This window comes from Odocoileus virginianus, chromosome 33 (assembly GCF_023699985.2).
Source record: "Odocoileus virginianus isolate 20LAN1187 ecotype Illinois chromosome 33, Ovbor_1.2, whole genome shotgun sequence".
NCBI lineage: Eukaryota > Metazoa > Chordata > Mammalia > Artiodactyla > Cervidae > Odocoileus > Odocoileus virginianus.
Window position 1 is genome coordinate 13687762 of NC_069706.1, and position 15607 is coordinate 13703368.

General features: G+C 45.7%; 1 protein-coding gene across 4 annotated transcripts in view; it reads right to left on the reverse strand.

Annotated features, from left to right (window-relative positions):
- The window catches only part of MYH11 (myosin heavy chain 11), a 125303-nt gene that overhangs the window by 89931 nt on the left and 19765 nt on the right, over positions 1-15607 (reverse strand). For all 4 annotated transcript variants that reach the window (XM_070460872.1, XM_070460871.1, XM_070460874.1 and 1 more), the window contains exon 3: positions 8806-8962. In XM_070460872.1, the coding sequence (XP_070316973.1) occupies positions 8806-8962 (157 nt within the window). The remainder of the gene's footprint in view (positions 1-8805; positions 8963-15607) is intronic.

Below are 15607 nucleotides of genomic sequence, written 5' to 3' on the forward strand. Positions count from 1 at the left end.
TGGGTAGCCTTTCCCCTCTTCAGGAGATGTTCCCAACCCAGGGATCAAACCCAGGTCTCCCACATTGCAGGAGGATTCTTTACCAGCTGAGCCACAAGGGAAGCCCAAGAATACTGGAGTGGGTAGCCGATCCCTTCTCCCGGGGATCTTCCCGATCCAGGAATCAACCCAAGGTCTCCTGCATTGCAGGAGGATTCTTTACCAACTGAGCTATGAGGGAAGCTTTTATTTTTGGGGCTTCAAAATCACTGCAGATGGTGACTGCAGTCATGAAATTAAAAGATGCTTGCTCCTTGGAAGAAAAGTCATGACTAACCTAGACAGCATATTAAAAAGCAGAAACATTGCTTTGCCGACAAAGGTCCGTCTAGTCAAAGCTATGGTTTTTCCAGTAGTCATGTATAGATGTGAGAGTTGGACTGTAAAGAAAGCTGAGTGCCGAAGAATTGATACTTTTGAACTGTGGTGTTGGAGAAGACTCTTGAGAGTCCCTTGGACTGCAAGGAGATCAATCCAGTCCATCCTAAAGGAAATCAGTCCTGAATATTCATTGGAAGGACTGATGCTGAAGCTGAAACTCTAATACTTTGGCCACCTGGTGCAAAGAACTGACACACTGGAAAAGACCCTGATGCTGGGAAAGATTGAAGGCAGGAGGAGAAGGGGACGACAGAGGGTGAGTTGGTTGGATGGCATCACCGACTCAATGGACATGAGTTTGAGCAAGCTCCAGGAGCTGGTGAAGGACAGGGAAGCCTGGCGTGCTGCAGTCCATGGGGTCAGACATGGCTGAGCGACTGAACTGAACTGAACTGAAAGGAATTTTTCTCAGGCTTCCCAGGTGGCGCTAGTGGTAAAGAATCTGCCTGCAAATGCAGGAGACGTAAGAGACCCAGATCCCTGGGTCGCTAAGATCCCCCAGAGGAGAGCATGGCAAATCCCTCCAGTATCCTTGCCTGGAGAATCCCACAGACAGAGGAGCCTGGTGGGCTACAGCTCATGGGGCCGCAAAGAGTTGAACACGACTGAATACAGATGCACAAAGGGGTTTTTAAAAAATACATGAAACTGTCCAAATAAATGGGAGAGGAGAGAACAACACAACCTGGGAATGCACAACACAACAGCAAACAGGATGAGTGATGACAGTCCAGGAGAGACCTCTAAGCTGGTGGTGGGGAAGCGGAGAAGCAGAGTCCCCCGCCTCCAGCCCAAACCTCAGTAATGGGCAACCTGGGGCCTCGGGAAGAGGGTGGAGGACAATGAAACATAAGGACTGGTTGAATGTCCATCTGAGAAGCTGCTAGACATTCCAGATACCATCTATACTCCCTGCAGCCAAGTGACTGCCCTCCCCACAGCCCACCAAAGGGGGCAGATCAGTTCTCTGGAGAGGGAGAAATAGAAGGTCTCTATCTTGGGGACACCAGGAATGGCAAGAAGACAACATGCAAGTTTCATCCCATAGTTTGAAACCCTCATCCTCTTCTCAACTCGATCCTTAAAATGATGGTTGTTGTTGTTCAGTCGCTAAGTTGTGTCTGACCCTTTTGTAATGCAATAGACTGTAGCCCACCAGACTCCTCTGTCCATGGGATTTTCCAGGCAAGAATACTGGAGTGATTTGCCATTTCCTCCTCTAGGGGATCTTCCTGACCCAGGGATCAAACCCATGTCACCTGCATCTCCTGCACTGGCAGGCAGGTTTTTACCATGGAGCTACCAGCGAAGCCCCAAAATGATAGTAGACAGATCTTTACCCTTCAAGCAGAAGACTGTACAAGACTTCTCTGAAGAATTTCACTAGCCCAAGAAAAAAGACTGAAAGATACACTAGGAGTCACCCAATGGAGCAGCCCAGCCTCACCAGCAAGCCCCTCCTGCAAACACGAAGCTGCCATCAATTTTTTGGTGCCCATCCCAGATGAATGGACAGTCAATGAATCAGCAGGCATTGGAAGAAAGTCACTGACAAGACAAACATAAATTAAAACAAATAAGTAAGCAAATATGCCTCTTGGAGGTAACAGGGGCCTACATGTGGAGAAGTACCCTCTAAGAAAAGGAATGTGCATGGAAAAAGAATGTGATAAGAAAGAAACATTCAGGAAACAAAACAAAGTTCTTGGAAACTTTTTTTTGGAATGATAGTAGTAATTGAAAACTCAATGGAGGGTTTCTAAGATAAAGTTGAGGTAACTGCCTAGAAAATAAAAAAGACAAGAGAAAGAGATGAAAATTATAAAAAAAAAAATCTGAGAATTCCAGTATAGAAATAAGAAAACATCTAGAAAAAAGCAGAACAGAGAATACAAAGAAAAAGAAATCATTAAGGACATAATTCAAAAAAATTTCCCAGAATGTAAGGACAGGAATTTATGAGGATCCACTCAAGTCTCCAGCACAATGAGTAAAAATGGACCCACACCATATCCAATCATGAACAGGAAGATAAAGATTAAAAAAAAAAAAAAAACAGTTTCAGAGAAGGAGTTATGAGGAAGAAAAAAAAAAGGTCACATACAAAGGATCAAGAATAAGAACGACTTTTATCTTCCCCAAAATGAAACTGAATCTCAAAGTTAATGAAGCAATGCCTTAAAAATTTGGAAAGAAAATTATTGCTTGCTTAAAAATGTAAACCCAGTTAAACTATCCTTAGGCTTCCCTTTTGGTAAAGAATCCATCTGTGATACAGGGGACCTGGATTCGATTCCTGGGTTGGGAAGATCTCCTGAAGAAGGAAATGGCAATCTCTTCCAATATTCTTTTTTTTTTTTCTCCTCCAATATTCTTGCCTGGGGAATTTTCCATGGACAGAGGAGCCTGAGGTTGCAAAGAGCTGGACAGGACTGAGTAGCTAACACTTGCACTTCACTTTCACAGGCTTTCCCTTAAATATTAGAGAAGCATCAAGACGTTCAGATATTCAGTATCTTAAGTTGTCTCACATATGTCCTTTCTTGAGAAGCTGCTAGAGAAGGTGCTCCATTTAAACAGGGAGTAAATTAAGGAAGAAGAAAGCATGGAAACTAGGCTGCTTTTCTGGGCGCCTGATGTCTTCTGTTAGCGGTCAGAAGTTGTTTTGTGAAGTTTGCTCAGTGTTCAAATGTTCTTTCGATGAATTTATAGGGGAGAAAGTGGTCTATTCCTCCGCCATCTTAGCTCCTCCCCCGACATGGAAACTAGGAAACAGTCCACCATGAGAGCATTCAAAGGAATTCCAAGAATGATAAAGATGATCCTAAACGTCAGCTACTGGTCACAAGAGGGTATCCAGAGCAGGTCAAGACTCCAGTAGCAATCACTTCCAGAAAGAAGCTATAAATAGGATCTTGAACACATATCTTTATTATAAGACATATTATAAGAAGATGAACACATTTAGAAGGAGAATTTGTGGTAGAATTAGTGATTAAGTACATAGATACCCAAGTTGGAAAAAAAAAAAGGCAATTACTAACTCCAGGGAAAAGAATAAATTGCAGAGAAAAAGTCATCATAAGACAGTGCAGAGCTCAGCTGTGAATGGCATCTACACAGTCATGATAATGTAAACTCTGAATAGAGCGTTCATCAAAGTTAATATACAACTACATTGGGAGCTTATGTGATGGGGCATGGTTGCGTGTGTGTTGGGAGGAGGCAGGAGGACAAAGAAAGGGGGTGATTGAGTGAAATGTTCATGTTCCATGATGAAAAGTCAATAAGTAATGCCTAAAACTGAGGGAGAAATTTAAAATATGAGTAATATATTCAAGTCTCTTAGAGATTACAGTGTTAAAAACCCAAAATTCAGGTAAGAGTTGATCATGGTTATCCCTGGAGAAGGGGAAATTAGAGAAGCAACCAAGGAGTGATTTTTTCTTAACAAGCCTCGAGGAACTGACTAAATCATCTTCATCTAAACCTTCAATAAAGATGAAAGCTAAAAGTGTAAAAAAGGAGTAAGGAATTCCTTCAGGCCTATAACACTCCAGCAGCATGCAGAACAGTGCATACGGAATGTTACTATTTGTGGGGAAAACTTGGGAAGAGAAAAATGGATGTGTATCTTCAGACATGTGCAGAAAATATCTCTAGGAGAGTATCTAAGAATATCTAATAAACTAGAATAATAACCCCATGGTTATCTCTGGGGAGGCAGACTAGGAGTCTTGAGCACAAGGGTTGAAAGGGAGAATGGTCAGCTTTTGAATTTGAATCTATCGTCTCTCCAAAAACAAAAAAACATTGGGAAATGTAAAAAGTACATACGATATCATTTACACATACACATACATAAGACATATTTTAAATGCTGACTTCTCTGATTGTCTCCTCCCTACTGGGGCCTGGCTTCATTTGGGGAGGGGCTTGTGAATGAATTATGTCTTAGAAATCCCCTCCCATATTCCCAACTCCCTTGTTACTATTCTCAGCCAGAATGCTCCGCCCTATCCTTTCCCCTGTTAGTGAGTCATAGAGGCTTTGGTAACTCCCCCACCACTCCTGGACAACCCACCCCACCCATCCTGACCCTGGTCAGTACTTTTCTTTTTTTAAAAAGAGTTTTTAATTAAAGTAACTTTTTTTTTTTTTTTTTGGGCCGGGTTGAGCAGCATACAGGATCTCAGTTCCCTGGCTAGGGGGTCGAACCTGTACTCCCTGCAGTGGAAGCATGGAGTTTTCATCACCGGGCCACCAGGGAAGCCCCTGGTTCTTTTCTTTCAACAACTCTGAGAGTTCTTCCTTCATTCATTGCAAGTATTAACTGAGCAGCTACTCCATACCAGGCACCAGCACACATCCCAGAGATTCCATGATGAGCAGGCAGACAAGCATGGTGTTTGTGGGTTTCATGGAGTTTAGGGGGCCTCGGGAACTTAAGAGTCCACATGACAAATTTTAAACATTTCATTCTGTGTTGGTGAATGCGTTCTCCACCCTTTCCCAATCCTCTCTCTCCACACGCCACACTGTTTCATAAAGGACTTGAAGAGAAAGCCATAACTGCTGACTTATTGCTTCCAACAAGACAGAAAGTTCAGTGCAATCCCAGCCCAGAGACTGGACAGCCTGGGACAGCAACATTCACCAACAGAGTCACAAACCGGCCCCACGCGTTCCTTCACAAAAACCAAATTCCCACTTTATAAAGAAAAAAGAAAGATTTTTCCTAAGCTTTTATTTTTTCTCCTTGATTTTTTTTTTTTTTGGAGATTTTTTTCATCAGAGTTTGTTATCACTCATGCCAGAAAGCACCAGGTAAGGCCAAAACAAATGCATACATAGCAGCTGTTGATTAGCCTTTAATCTAAAAAGAGCGTATCGCTTATGGAAGGCATTTTTCTCTTGAGGTTTAAAATTTCTAGTAACTTTATATTTCACTATATAATTGTGGGTTAAAATACAGAGCCTAAGAGGAATGAAATGCATTTGCCCTGGGGGTCCGTGTACGGAGTATAACATTGCCCCATGGACGGGAAGTTGTCTAGGGAGGCAAAAGTTATCAAAACACAAAAATATTCTTCAAAGAGTCAAGTCTTTGGGAAACCAGATCCCACTAAAGCATCTATCTCTAGTCTGCATTACTGCTGTCCTCTAATTCAAAGGCTTCACCTCGCCAGCTATTGGGTGTCAACATCCATCGTCTCGATACAAACACAAAAGAAAATGGCAGCTCTGCAAGACCACCTGTTTCCTGGAAGGTGCGGTGTCACACGTCGGTGACGTTCGAAAGGCCACCAAAAATGTCAGATCACTTCACAACCAAACATTAGGGAGTCATCAGGAAAGATAACACAACAAGGACTTCGAGAGACTGTGCTAAACACCAAAGAAGTCAAAACCCTTGGCAAAAGTGGTGATTTCTCCAATAAGTCTGTAAAAATTATCTTCTTATCCCATGCTGCAGAAATCAAGCATGGCATGAAGAATGGTGTCTTATGCTCTCCCATGGTTCTGTTCCAAAAAAATTTAAGGGAAGAACACCCAACTCTGAATTAATTTTATACTCTTTCTAAGAATTAGAGCATCTAGTTGCAATAACCACCAAATTCATATTGCATGTAAAATAAATAAGCCTGTGTTCATAATTTGCAATGTCATTTTTTAAGCCCATCAAAACCTCTTCCCCCTTAATTTACATGCCCATTTTAAGTAAATTTTTTCTGGAACCAATTATTTTCAGATAGTCATAACCTCCTTCATTTCATGCCATCCAGCTCAGTTAGTGTATGAAAAGTTACATAGACAAACATTAATGGTGATGGTCCCTGGTGATAGGATTATGGGTGCTAGTACATTCTCTTTTGCTTAAATATATGTTTCAATTTTTCTAGAATGGAATATATAAGATAGAGGTTTTTTGTTGTACTTAGTCACTCAATCATGCCCAACTCTTTGTGACCCTTTACATTGTAGTTCGCCAGGCAATTCTGTCCATAGGATTTTTTTTTCAGGCAAGAATACTGGAGTGGGTTGCGATTTCCTTCTCCAGGGGATCTTTCCAACCCAGGGATAGAAACTTCATCTCCTGTGTCTCCTGCATTGCAGGCAGAGTCTTTCCTGTGGAGACATCAGGGGAACCCTAAGTTTCTTAAAGTTACATATATAAATTCTAAGAGCACTAAGTGCCAATGCAGGAGATGTCAGTTCGATCCCTAAGCTGGGAAGATCCCCTGGAGAAGGAAATGGCAACCCCCTCCAGTGTTCTTGCCTGGGAAACCCCATGGACAGAGGAGCCTGGCAGGCTACAGTCCATGGGGTTGCAAAAGGGTCAGACATGACTTAGCAGCTAAACAACAACAAAAGAGCTCCCTCGGCTCCAGAAAAGAACTAGGAATAGTCCAAACCAATCATAAATGTTCCAGTCCTCTTTGCCAATGATTGGTTTAGAGGTTTGCATGCGATCAAGACATAACAGACTTAACAGACAAAAGGGATGCCTGCTGATGAGTTTCTGGAAAAGGTTTTCTTCTCTCATAAAAAAGAGACATAGGGAAAAAACCTATCCCTTCACTTCCTTCATGCTTTTGGATATTATCACATGAGGCTGTGATGTCTGGAGCTATGGTTGCCATCTTGTGATGATGAGGAAGCAGCCAAGAAAATCCCCCAAAAGTCTGTTTTTGAGCTGCTAAATTAACTAAGCCTGAAATCATGAACATCCAGACCACTTGTTATATGAGGTAATAAATTCCTGTTGTTTAAGCCATTTTAATTGATTGCTACGCTTCTTGTACCAAAAACACCCCAAATGATATGAACACTGTAACTTTGTGATGTTCAGAGGTGTGTGAACCACCATCATATACTCTTTCATCAGGAGAGACTACAAAGGATTTTTTTTCACAAAGGCACATACCTAACTCCAAGAGTCTTCACTTTATAACCTAAGATTATATCTCGCACAATCCTCTTTGCAAGGCTCCATATTCTGGTCTTTAGAAGTAATGGTAGTACCCGTCTGGAATGGTCTAGTTTGAATCATACCTGTGGGGCATGGTTAACCCTGTCAGTAATTTGGGGAACTTCTACCTGAGCCCCTTTACTTTGAGTTGCGGGAGTAATATGTCTTAGGTACACCTGCCCTCAGGAGCTTCCAGAACTGGGCTCCTGTCAATTCTCAACTCAGAACATTCTTGGAGGAAGCTATTCCAGGGGTTGCAAAGCCAGGCATAGGAGCCAGGCAGTAAACCCAAGTGCACCAGGCCAGGTGAGGACTAGGGAACTGGAGAAATCATATGTCCTTTTGAGGGGCTGACAGGTGGGATCACATGTTGCCAGATGTTCCAATACTTTCAAAATAACCTAGAAATCGGGCTTTTTATGTACAATCTTCACATTTTTAAAAGTTGGCAACTAATTAAAGTATCCTTAAAACTCCATGTGGACCAAAAACCAAACTTATCTGAGGGCTGGATCCAGCCTACCAGCTGCCGGCTTACCACCTCTAGGCTCTTCACATCTAAAAATCACATAACAAACTGTGCACAGCTTTAAAAAACTGCCAAAGCTCTTTCCTGTTGCCCTTTCTCAAGTGTAAGGACAGAAGAACTCTTGCATCTGAAGGCCAGATCCATTTATAGGAGGAGGTATTCCATTTATGGGAGGAGGCATGAGAGAACTTTCTAGAACTATTTCCCATCTTGGTCTGGGTGGTGATTACGACTGTAGGCATGTAAAAATTAATTTTAGCCTGGACACTGAATTTGTGTACTTTTTGCATTCTACTGTATGTACTACCACAGTAAAGTTATTAATGATAGTAATAATACATAAATGTGGAGGTAATACACAAAGGTCTTCAGTGTGGAAAAGCCTGCTTTACCATCTGTACAACATGCTGCAAGATAGATCCTCTCACTCCCTTTTTACAGAAGAGGAAACTGAGGCTGGAGAGGAAAAGACATTTGCACAAGATCCCACAGGGTGTGAGTGACAGCTGGCTGCAAATTCAGATCTGGTTGGCTTAGCACCAGGGCCATTGCCCACCAGCTTCCCTTCCAAGGTGACAGCATCCTACCATCTTCCAGACGGCTGGCCCACCCAGGCCTTGGGCAACCAGGGGTCGGCGAGCCCACGCCTGTATTTGCCCAAGCTATCTGTCCTCCCTCCTCTCCCAGGCTGCGCACACATCTGTTCTGCTTGTTTTTTCCCTTTTTCAGTCACAGCCCTGCTGTTACCCAGCTCCGCCTGCCAAACCCCAAATTCTTGGCGAGAACTGCAGGCGGGCAGGACAGGAGGGGCCTGGCGAGTGCCTGTAAGCAGCCCAGGTGGGCTCCCTGGAGGAGGAGCTCTGTGCCTCTGCAGGTGGCTCACCTTGCAGCATGCTCCGGTAGGCCGTGTCGGCGATGGCATAGATGTGGGGTGGCATCTCGTGCCGCTTCTTGCCCTTGTACATCTCGATGATCTTCTCCGAGTAGATGGGCAGCTGCTTGTAGGGGTTTACCACCACGCAGAAGAGGCCCGAGTACGTCTACAAAAGAGAGAACCAAGCTTACTACAGGAACCCGGCAGGGACAGAGCTCTGACATCCAGTCTGTGACCACCCACCACAGCCTGCATGGTCTGAGCGCCACTGTGTGCATTTTCTCACTTCATTCCCACAGGGGCAGCCTTGAACATATGTGCTCAGAGTCCCATTTTAGAGATGGGGAAGCTTGGGGCTTCACAGGTGGTACAAGTGGTAAAGAATCCACCTGCAATGCAGGAGACACAGAAGACACCGGTTCAATCCCTGGGTCAGGAAGATTCCCTGGAGGAGGAAATGGCAACCCACTCCAGTATTCTTGCCTGGAGAATCCCATGGACAGAGGAGCCTGGTGACCTATAGTCCATGTGGCCACAGAGAGTCAGACACAACCGAGCAATTGAGCACACATACACAAACTGAAGCTCAGCGTCCTGATGGGAATTTCTGGCGTCACTGACCTCAGGTACAGGGGAGAGGAGCAAGGGGTAAGCTTGGATTTCCAGGACACCATTTATAACTGTGGTTTTAAACAGTTCTGGGTTCAGACCCCAGGGCCACTCCCAACCACTGTCACTTCATCTCCCTGAGCCTCACAGGCTTAAATAACACCTACAATTTCTCGAGCATCTACTATGCACCAGCCACGTAGCTAAGCACTTCACAGGCGTCTTCTTTAATCCTCACATTTGACCTCTGACAGGGGTACTGTAATTTCCCTGTGGCCCAATTGACAGATGAGGAAACTGAGGCTCAGTGAAGTTCTTACCAAGTCACGCAGCAGCTGGGAAATTCAGAACTAAAATCATGACTTCTTACCCCAGAGCTCATACTCTCCTCAACTATGATAAAGGACAGAGTCCCTCATCTGTAAAGTGGGGATAAACACACCTGTCTTTAAATAGGAATGGTACTTACACATTACAACATGGATGAACCTTGAAAACAGTACACTGAACAAAAGAAGTCAGACACAGAAGGTCATGGATCACACGGTTCCACTTACGTGAAATGTCAAGAACAGGCAAATCCATAGAGACAGAAGACAGGTCTCTGGTTTCCCAGGACTGGAGAGACGGGGGAATGGGAGTGACTGCTAGTTGGAATGGGTTTCTTTGGGGGTCTATAAAAATGTTCTGGAACTAGATAGCAGTGGGAGTTAGACTACACTGTGAATGTATCAATGCACTTGTTCCCTTCAAACTGATTAAGATCATGAATTGGTTATATGGATTTTATCACAATTAAAAAAAAATTGGGAGTTCTTGGGGGTCCAGTGGTTAGGACCTCCTACTGCTGGGGGCCTGGGTTTAATCCCTAGTCCAAGAATTAAGATCCAGCAAACTGCACAGCAAGGCCAAAAAAATTAATTAATTAGTTAAAAAAAATCATCCTGCCCTACCAAGTGCAGAGGAACATCTGAAACTGATCAGAACAAGGAAGGGGTATGAAGATGCTCACACGTCCCTCTGTGCTGTGGGCGGGGGAGGCGTGGTCCTGATTACTACTGTTCTTTACTGTATCCTGGCCTTTCCCACGGGCTGAGCTCAGAGCCCAGGAGACAGGCGCCAACCTGTCCCAGAGGAACTGCTTTCCCAAACGATAACATCAGTGCTGCCCAAGCCTCCGGTGGCCATAAAGCACGTTTTCCCTCCAACTCCCCCAGAAAGTGACTAAAGGAGGAGGAGCAGAAAGTCCATCCCTGAGTTACACTCAGAGCAAAGCGAACACTGGAGACGTTCAGCCCCTCGATCGAAGTCACCGGCACTGAGCCCCCCACTGTGAGGCGTGGGCACTGTCCATCAGCTGTGGACCTATTCCTGTCCCACAGAAACGATCGATCATCTGTTCATTCAGTCTCTCATTCATTCATGCATCCCACATGTGAGTCTCTGGGGTTGCAGAGCAAGACAAAACACCCAAGGACCTGCCCACAAAGGGCTTTCAGCCACGGCAGCAGCTGGTTGGCCAGTGAGGGACTCCCTCCCAGGCTCCGTCGGCTAAGGGGCGATGATGATGAGAGCTGATGCGGGGTGAGGGGAAAATGCTGTTTCTGAAAAGGAACAGGACTGGGGGTGGGGGAGGTGAGAGGGAGGCCGTAATCTCCCAGGTTCCCACAAGCCCTATCTAAACATCCATCAGCCACTTATTGAGCACCGACTGCATACCAAGTCTGTGTTAAATGCTGGAAACAAATAAATTGATGATCATTCCTGTTCTCAAAAAGCCTCCTTCAAAAAGGAGATGAGGACGTCCAAAATAACATCATAAGAACAAGGATGGAGCCCTGTGGATTATAGGAGCAAGGACAAGAGGGCCCTAACCCACGAGGAGGGGGCACTGCTCAAGAAACTTCAGCAGGAGAAGAGATAAGGTGCTAACAAGTTCAGGGACACAGTAGGTGCTCACTAAATGCCTGCTATATGAATGCCTGAGGGGTCAGTTAATTATAAAGCTTCCCTGGAGCAGGGGCAGTGCTGCCTTCATCTCTGTGACCCAGGGCCTGGCACTGGGCTGCACACAGTAGGTGCTCCGTAGACATTCATTGAACACATGGCAGAGCTGTTCCAGGGCAAGGCCTGTGTGTTTCCTGTTCCTGTGTGTCCCGGTCCGCAGCTCAGGGCCTCCATGGAGTGAGAGCCCAAGAATGGTCGATCGTTTGAATGAAGGTCAGCCACGCCCTCCCTCCTCTTTAGGCCTGAACTCCACCTCCAGCTCTTCCCAGGCTGTGCCTACTGCCACCACCATGTCATTTTTAAAATATGTCACTTACAATCCAAATCACTCCCTCTAGGGAACTAGGGGCAGTAAAGGGTAGTGGTTAAGAGTATAGAATTGACCACTGAGGACTTATTTGTAACTCTCACTCTGCTACGTCTTGGCTGTGTGACCCTGTGTAAGTTTCTTTTTCTCTCTGAGCCTCGATTATCCTCACCTGCAAAATGGGCAGGGGTTAACAGCCACTCCTTCATCGGTTCGCTGTGAGATAACTCTGGGGGAGCATTCAGCACAGCAGTGGTGTGTAACAGGGACTCAGTGACTATTAGTGACCACCCAATGCTCCCTCTGTTTCATGATGAAAACTTTGCCACCTTGGAAACTTCACACGTAATGTTCCCTCTCCTTGGAACACTTCCCCCTGAGTTTCTCAGAGCCATTTGCATCTACTCTTTCAGGGCTCACTCTAAAGGTCACCTCTTAGACTGTGAGCTGCACACTATCATATCTCCAGCCCTTAGCACAGGGCCAGGCACATAGGAGACATCCAGTAAATATTTGCTGAATGAAAGAAGGAAAGAAGGAGCGGGGAAGAGAGGGAGGAAGGAGGGAGGGACGGAAGAAGGAAGGAAGGGAGACAGGTGTGGCTTTCCCAACTCCATCATCAGCTTCCGAAGGAGAAATATCACCTTCCTCCTGTTTGCCTAGGGCACCGCCTGGTGCGATGTACACAACAAGCACTTAATCCATGCTTCCAGGAAGATCTGAATCTCTGTCCAGTTCAGCACATCTTTCCAGGGCACTATGGCCCAATGGGAAGGACTGGGTAGATGGAAGCACACCCCACACAGAGGCTGGGCTTCAGAATCTAGGGGTTCAGCCTCTATTGTTCCAGCTTGGTTGATCTCACCTGACGCAGCCCTCCTGCGCTTGGCTGTGTTTCTGCCGCCCCATCCCCACGAGCCCCTTCTGAGCTGGTCAAGTTCAGAGGTTTTCAACATTCCCTGCCTCCCATGTCCCAGCGGCCTCTCAGGGCCCTGTGCCACCAGCAGGTCCCAGCTGCAGGCCTAGGGTTTCCCTCTTGTGACCGTATTAGGAAGCGACTTCACTTTTTCCCTAACGCTTTATATGGTCAGCCGTGGAGTCCTGAGCTCCCAAGGCCTCCGGCAGAAATGAGGAACAGTGGGGGAAGGTGGAAGAAAAGCAGGCTTTAAGTCACAGAGGCCCGGGCAGAACCTCAGACTTGCCCTCGCTTCTTGTGTGACCTGAGCCTCATCCTCCTCATCTATAAAACGGTGGACAGGTTGCAGTGCAGTGTCATGGCTTTCTGAACATTCTAGAGACAGACCTGGCCCACCAAGAATGTGATCTGCTACAGCCTTGATGTTAACGGCAAAAAAAATAGAAACAACCTAAATATCCACCAATGGGAGACCAGTTCAATAATTATGGCACACTGCCCTTAAAAAGAATACCATTTTATATATATATATATATATATATATATATATATATACAAATATACATATAGGGACTTCCCTGGTGGTCCAGTTGTTAGGACTCCATGCTTCTACTGCGGGGAGCTCGGGTTGATCCCTGGTTGGGAACCTAAAATCTGGCAAGCTGGGCAATGCAGCCAATACACACACACACACACACATATACACACACACACACACACACACACATACATTCTGGGCTTCCCAGGTGGCTCAGTGGTAAAGAATCTGCCTGCCAGTGCAGGAGACATAAGAGATATGGGTTCGATCCTCCTGGCTCGGGAAGACTCCCAGGAGGAGGAAATGGCAACCCACTCCAGTATTCTTGCCAGGAAAATCCCATGGACAGAGGAGCCTGGCAGGCTACTGTCCATGGGATCACAAAGAGTCATACACGACTGAGAACATACATACGCATATATATATGTGTGTGTGTATTGGCCTCTATATGTATAAAATATTAGGGCTTCCCAGGTGGCGCTGCTGGTAAAGAACCTGTCTGCCAATGCAGGAGACACAGGAGACGTTGGTATAAAATATTACTGGAAGACTTATAAGGAACTGGTGACCATGCTTTCTGTAAGGAGGGGAACCAGGAAATGATGAAATGGGGATGAAAGGAAAAGTCCTAAAATACCCTTATATACTATTCAATATTTTATTTAATATTTGCATGTGTTATCTATTCAAAAAATGTTTTAAGTCTGAGTGACTAGATAGTTATGAACAGACACAAGAAAAAGCCACAAATAAACAAGAAAATTCCCATTTTCACCTTCCCCAGCCGCTGGCAACACCATTCTATTCTGATTCTCTGAGTCTGACTGTTTTAGATTGTCCTGTAAATGGAATCCTGCAGGATTTGCCCCTCTCTGTCTGGCTATTTTCACTCAGCATAATGTCCTCCAGGTTCAACCATGCTGTTGCAAATGGCAGGATTTCCTTCTGCTTTAAGCAGAGTTATTATATTGTATGGTGTATTTACCACCTTTCCTTCACCCATTCTGGGCTTCCCTGGTGGCTCACATGGTAAAGTATTTGCCTGCAATGCCGGAGACTGGGGTTCAAATTCTGGGTCAGAAAAGATCCTCTGGAGAAGGGAATGACTACTCACTGCAATATTCTTGCCTGGAGAATTCCATGGACAGAGGAGCATGGTGGGCCACAGTCCACGAGGTTGCAAAGAGTTTGACACGACTGAGCAACTAACCCACTTCATCCATTCGTCACGTTCATTCCTGTAGAATCCATGTTACATATCTGCAGCTCAGATGTACCTTATCTTCCTCCTCTCAATTATCAAGCAGCCTCAGGCCAAGGGCCGGGCCCTGTAACTCTCAGCGCCGCACAGAGAAGGAAGGGGGGGAACAGCAACACTTAACAGCCCTGATCCTGTCCCTTCTCAGTTAAGTCACATCATCTCTCTGCCTTGGTCGCCTCGTGTGCTGGGTGGGAAGTGAGCTTCAACCTCACTGGAGAGAGCTGGGAACGACTTGGGACAGCAGCCAGTACAGGCAAGGCCCACATCTTTCTTCACTGAGCTCCCTCTGCCTGAAACCCTTGTCCCATCTCCCAGTCCAACACCAGGGATGTGTCATGAAAAATCCCAGGCAGAGAGAACCCAGCCCATGACAACATCCAGAAGAGCAAGGGAGTGCTGTTCCAGGAATCGGAGCCACATGGGGGCCCCACACGTGTCATCAATGATCTGGGGCAGCTCAGGCAGGAACCTGCATCTCTAGATATAGAGGATGGACATGTGGACGTAGCGGGGGAAGGGGAGGTCGGAGGAAGGGACAGAGTAGAACTACCATGTGTGAAATAGACAGCTAGTGGGAAGCTATATGGCACAGGGACCGCAGGGAGCTCAGGGCTCTGTGATGACCCAGGGGGTGGGATGGGGGTGGTGGGATGGAGGCTCAAGAGAGAGGGGATATATGTATACACAGAGCTGATTCATGCTGTTGTATAGCAGAAACTAACACAACATTGTAAAGCAATTATCCTCCAATTAAAAAAAAAAGAAACTGCATCTCTAAGGCTTCTACCTCTTCTAGACCCAAGGGGATGAGACATCGGCCAGGACTAAGCAAAAAGTGCCTTGTTTGAGATAAGCCTTGCAGGATGGAAGGGAACATTCTCTTCGTTACCAGGAGCAAAGTCAGGCACGGTCGGCTGCCTGAGCTTCACCTGCCATACACCTGTAACAAGGGCCACGCCTTCTACCATCATACGCTGGGGGAATAACTTGGGGTGCTCCCCCACCCTGTCCTCTTTTATTTCTTCCATCACGGACAACAGTTTCTAGTTAAGTGATTAAGTTGACCAGAAAAGAATGAGACAGGAGTAGACGCGTGGTCATAAGACTGAAAGGCTTTTCATCTAATCTGTCCGGAGAAGCACAGCAGGAATTTGAAGATTTGATTCATTTTTT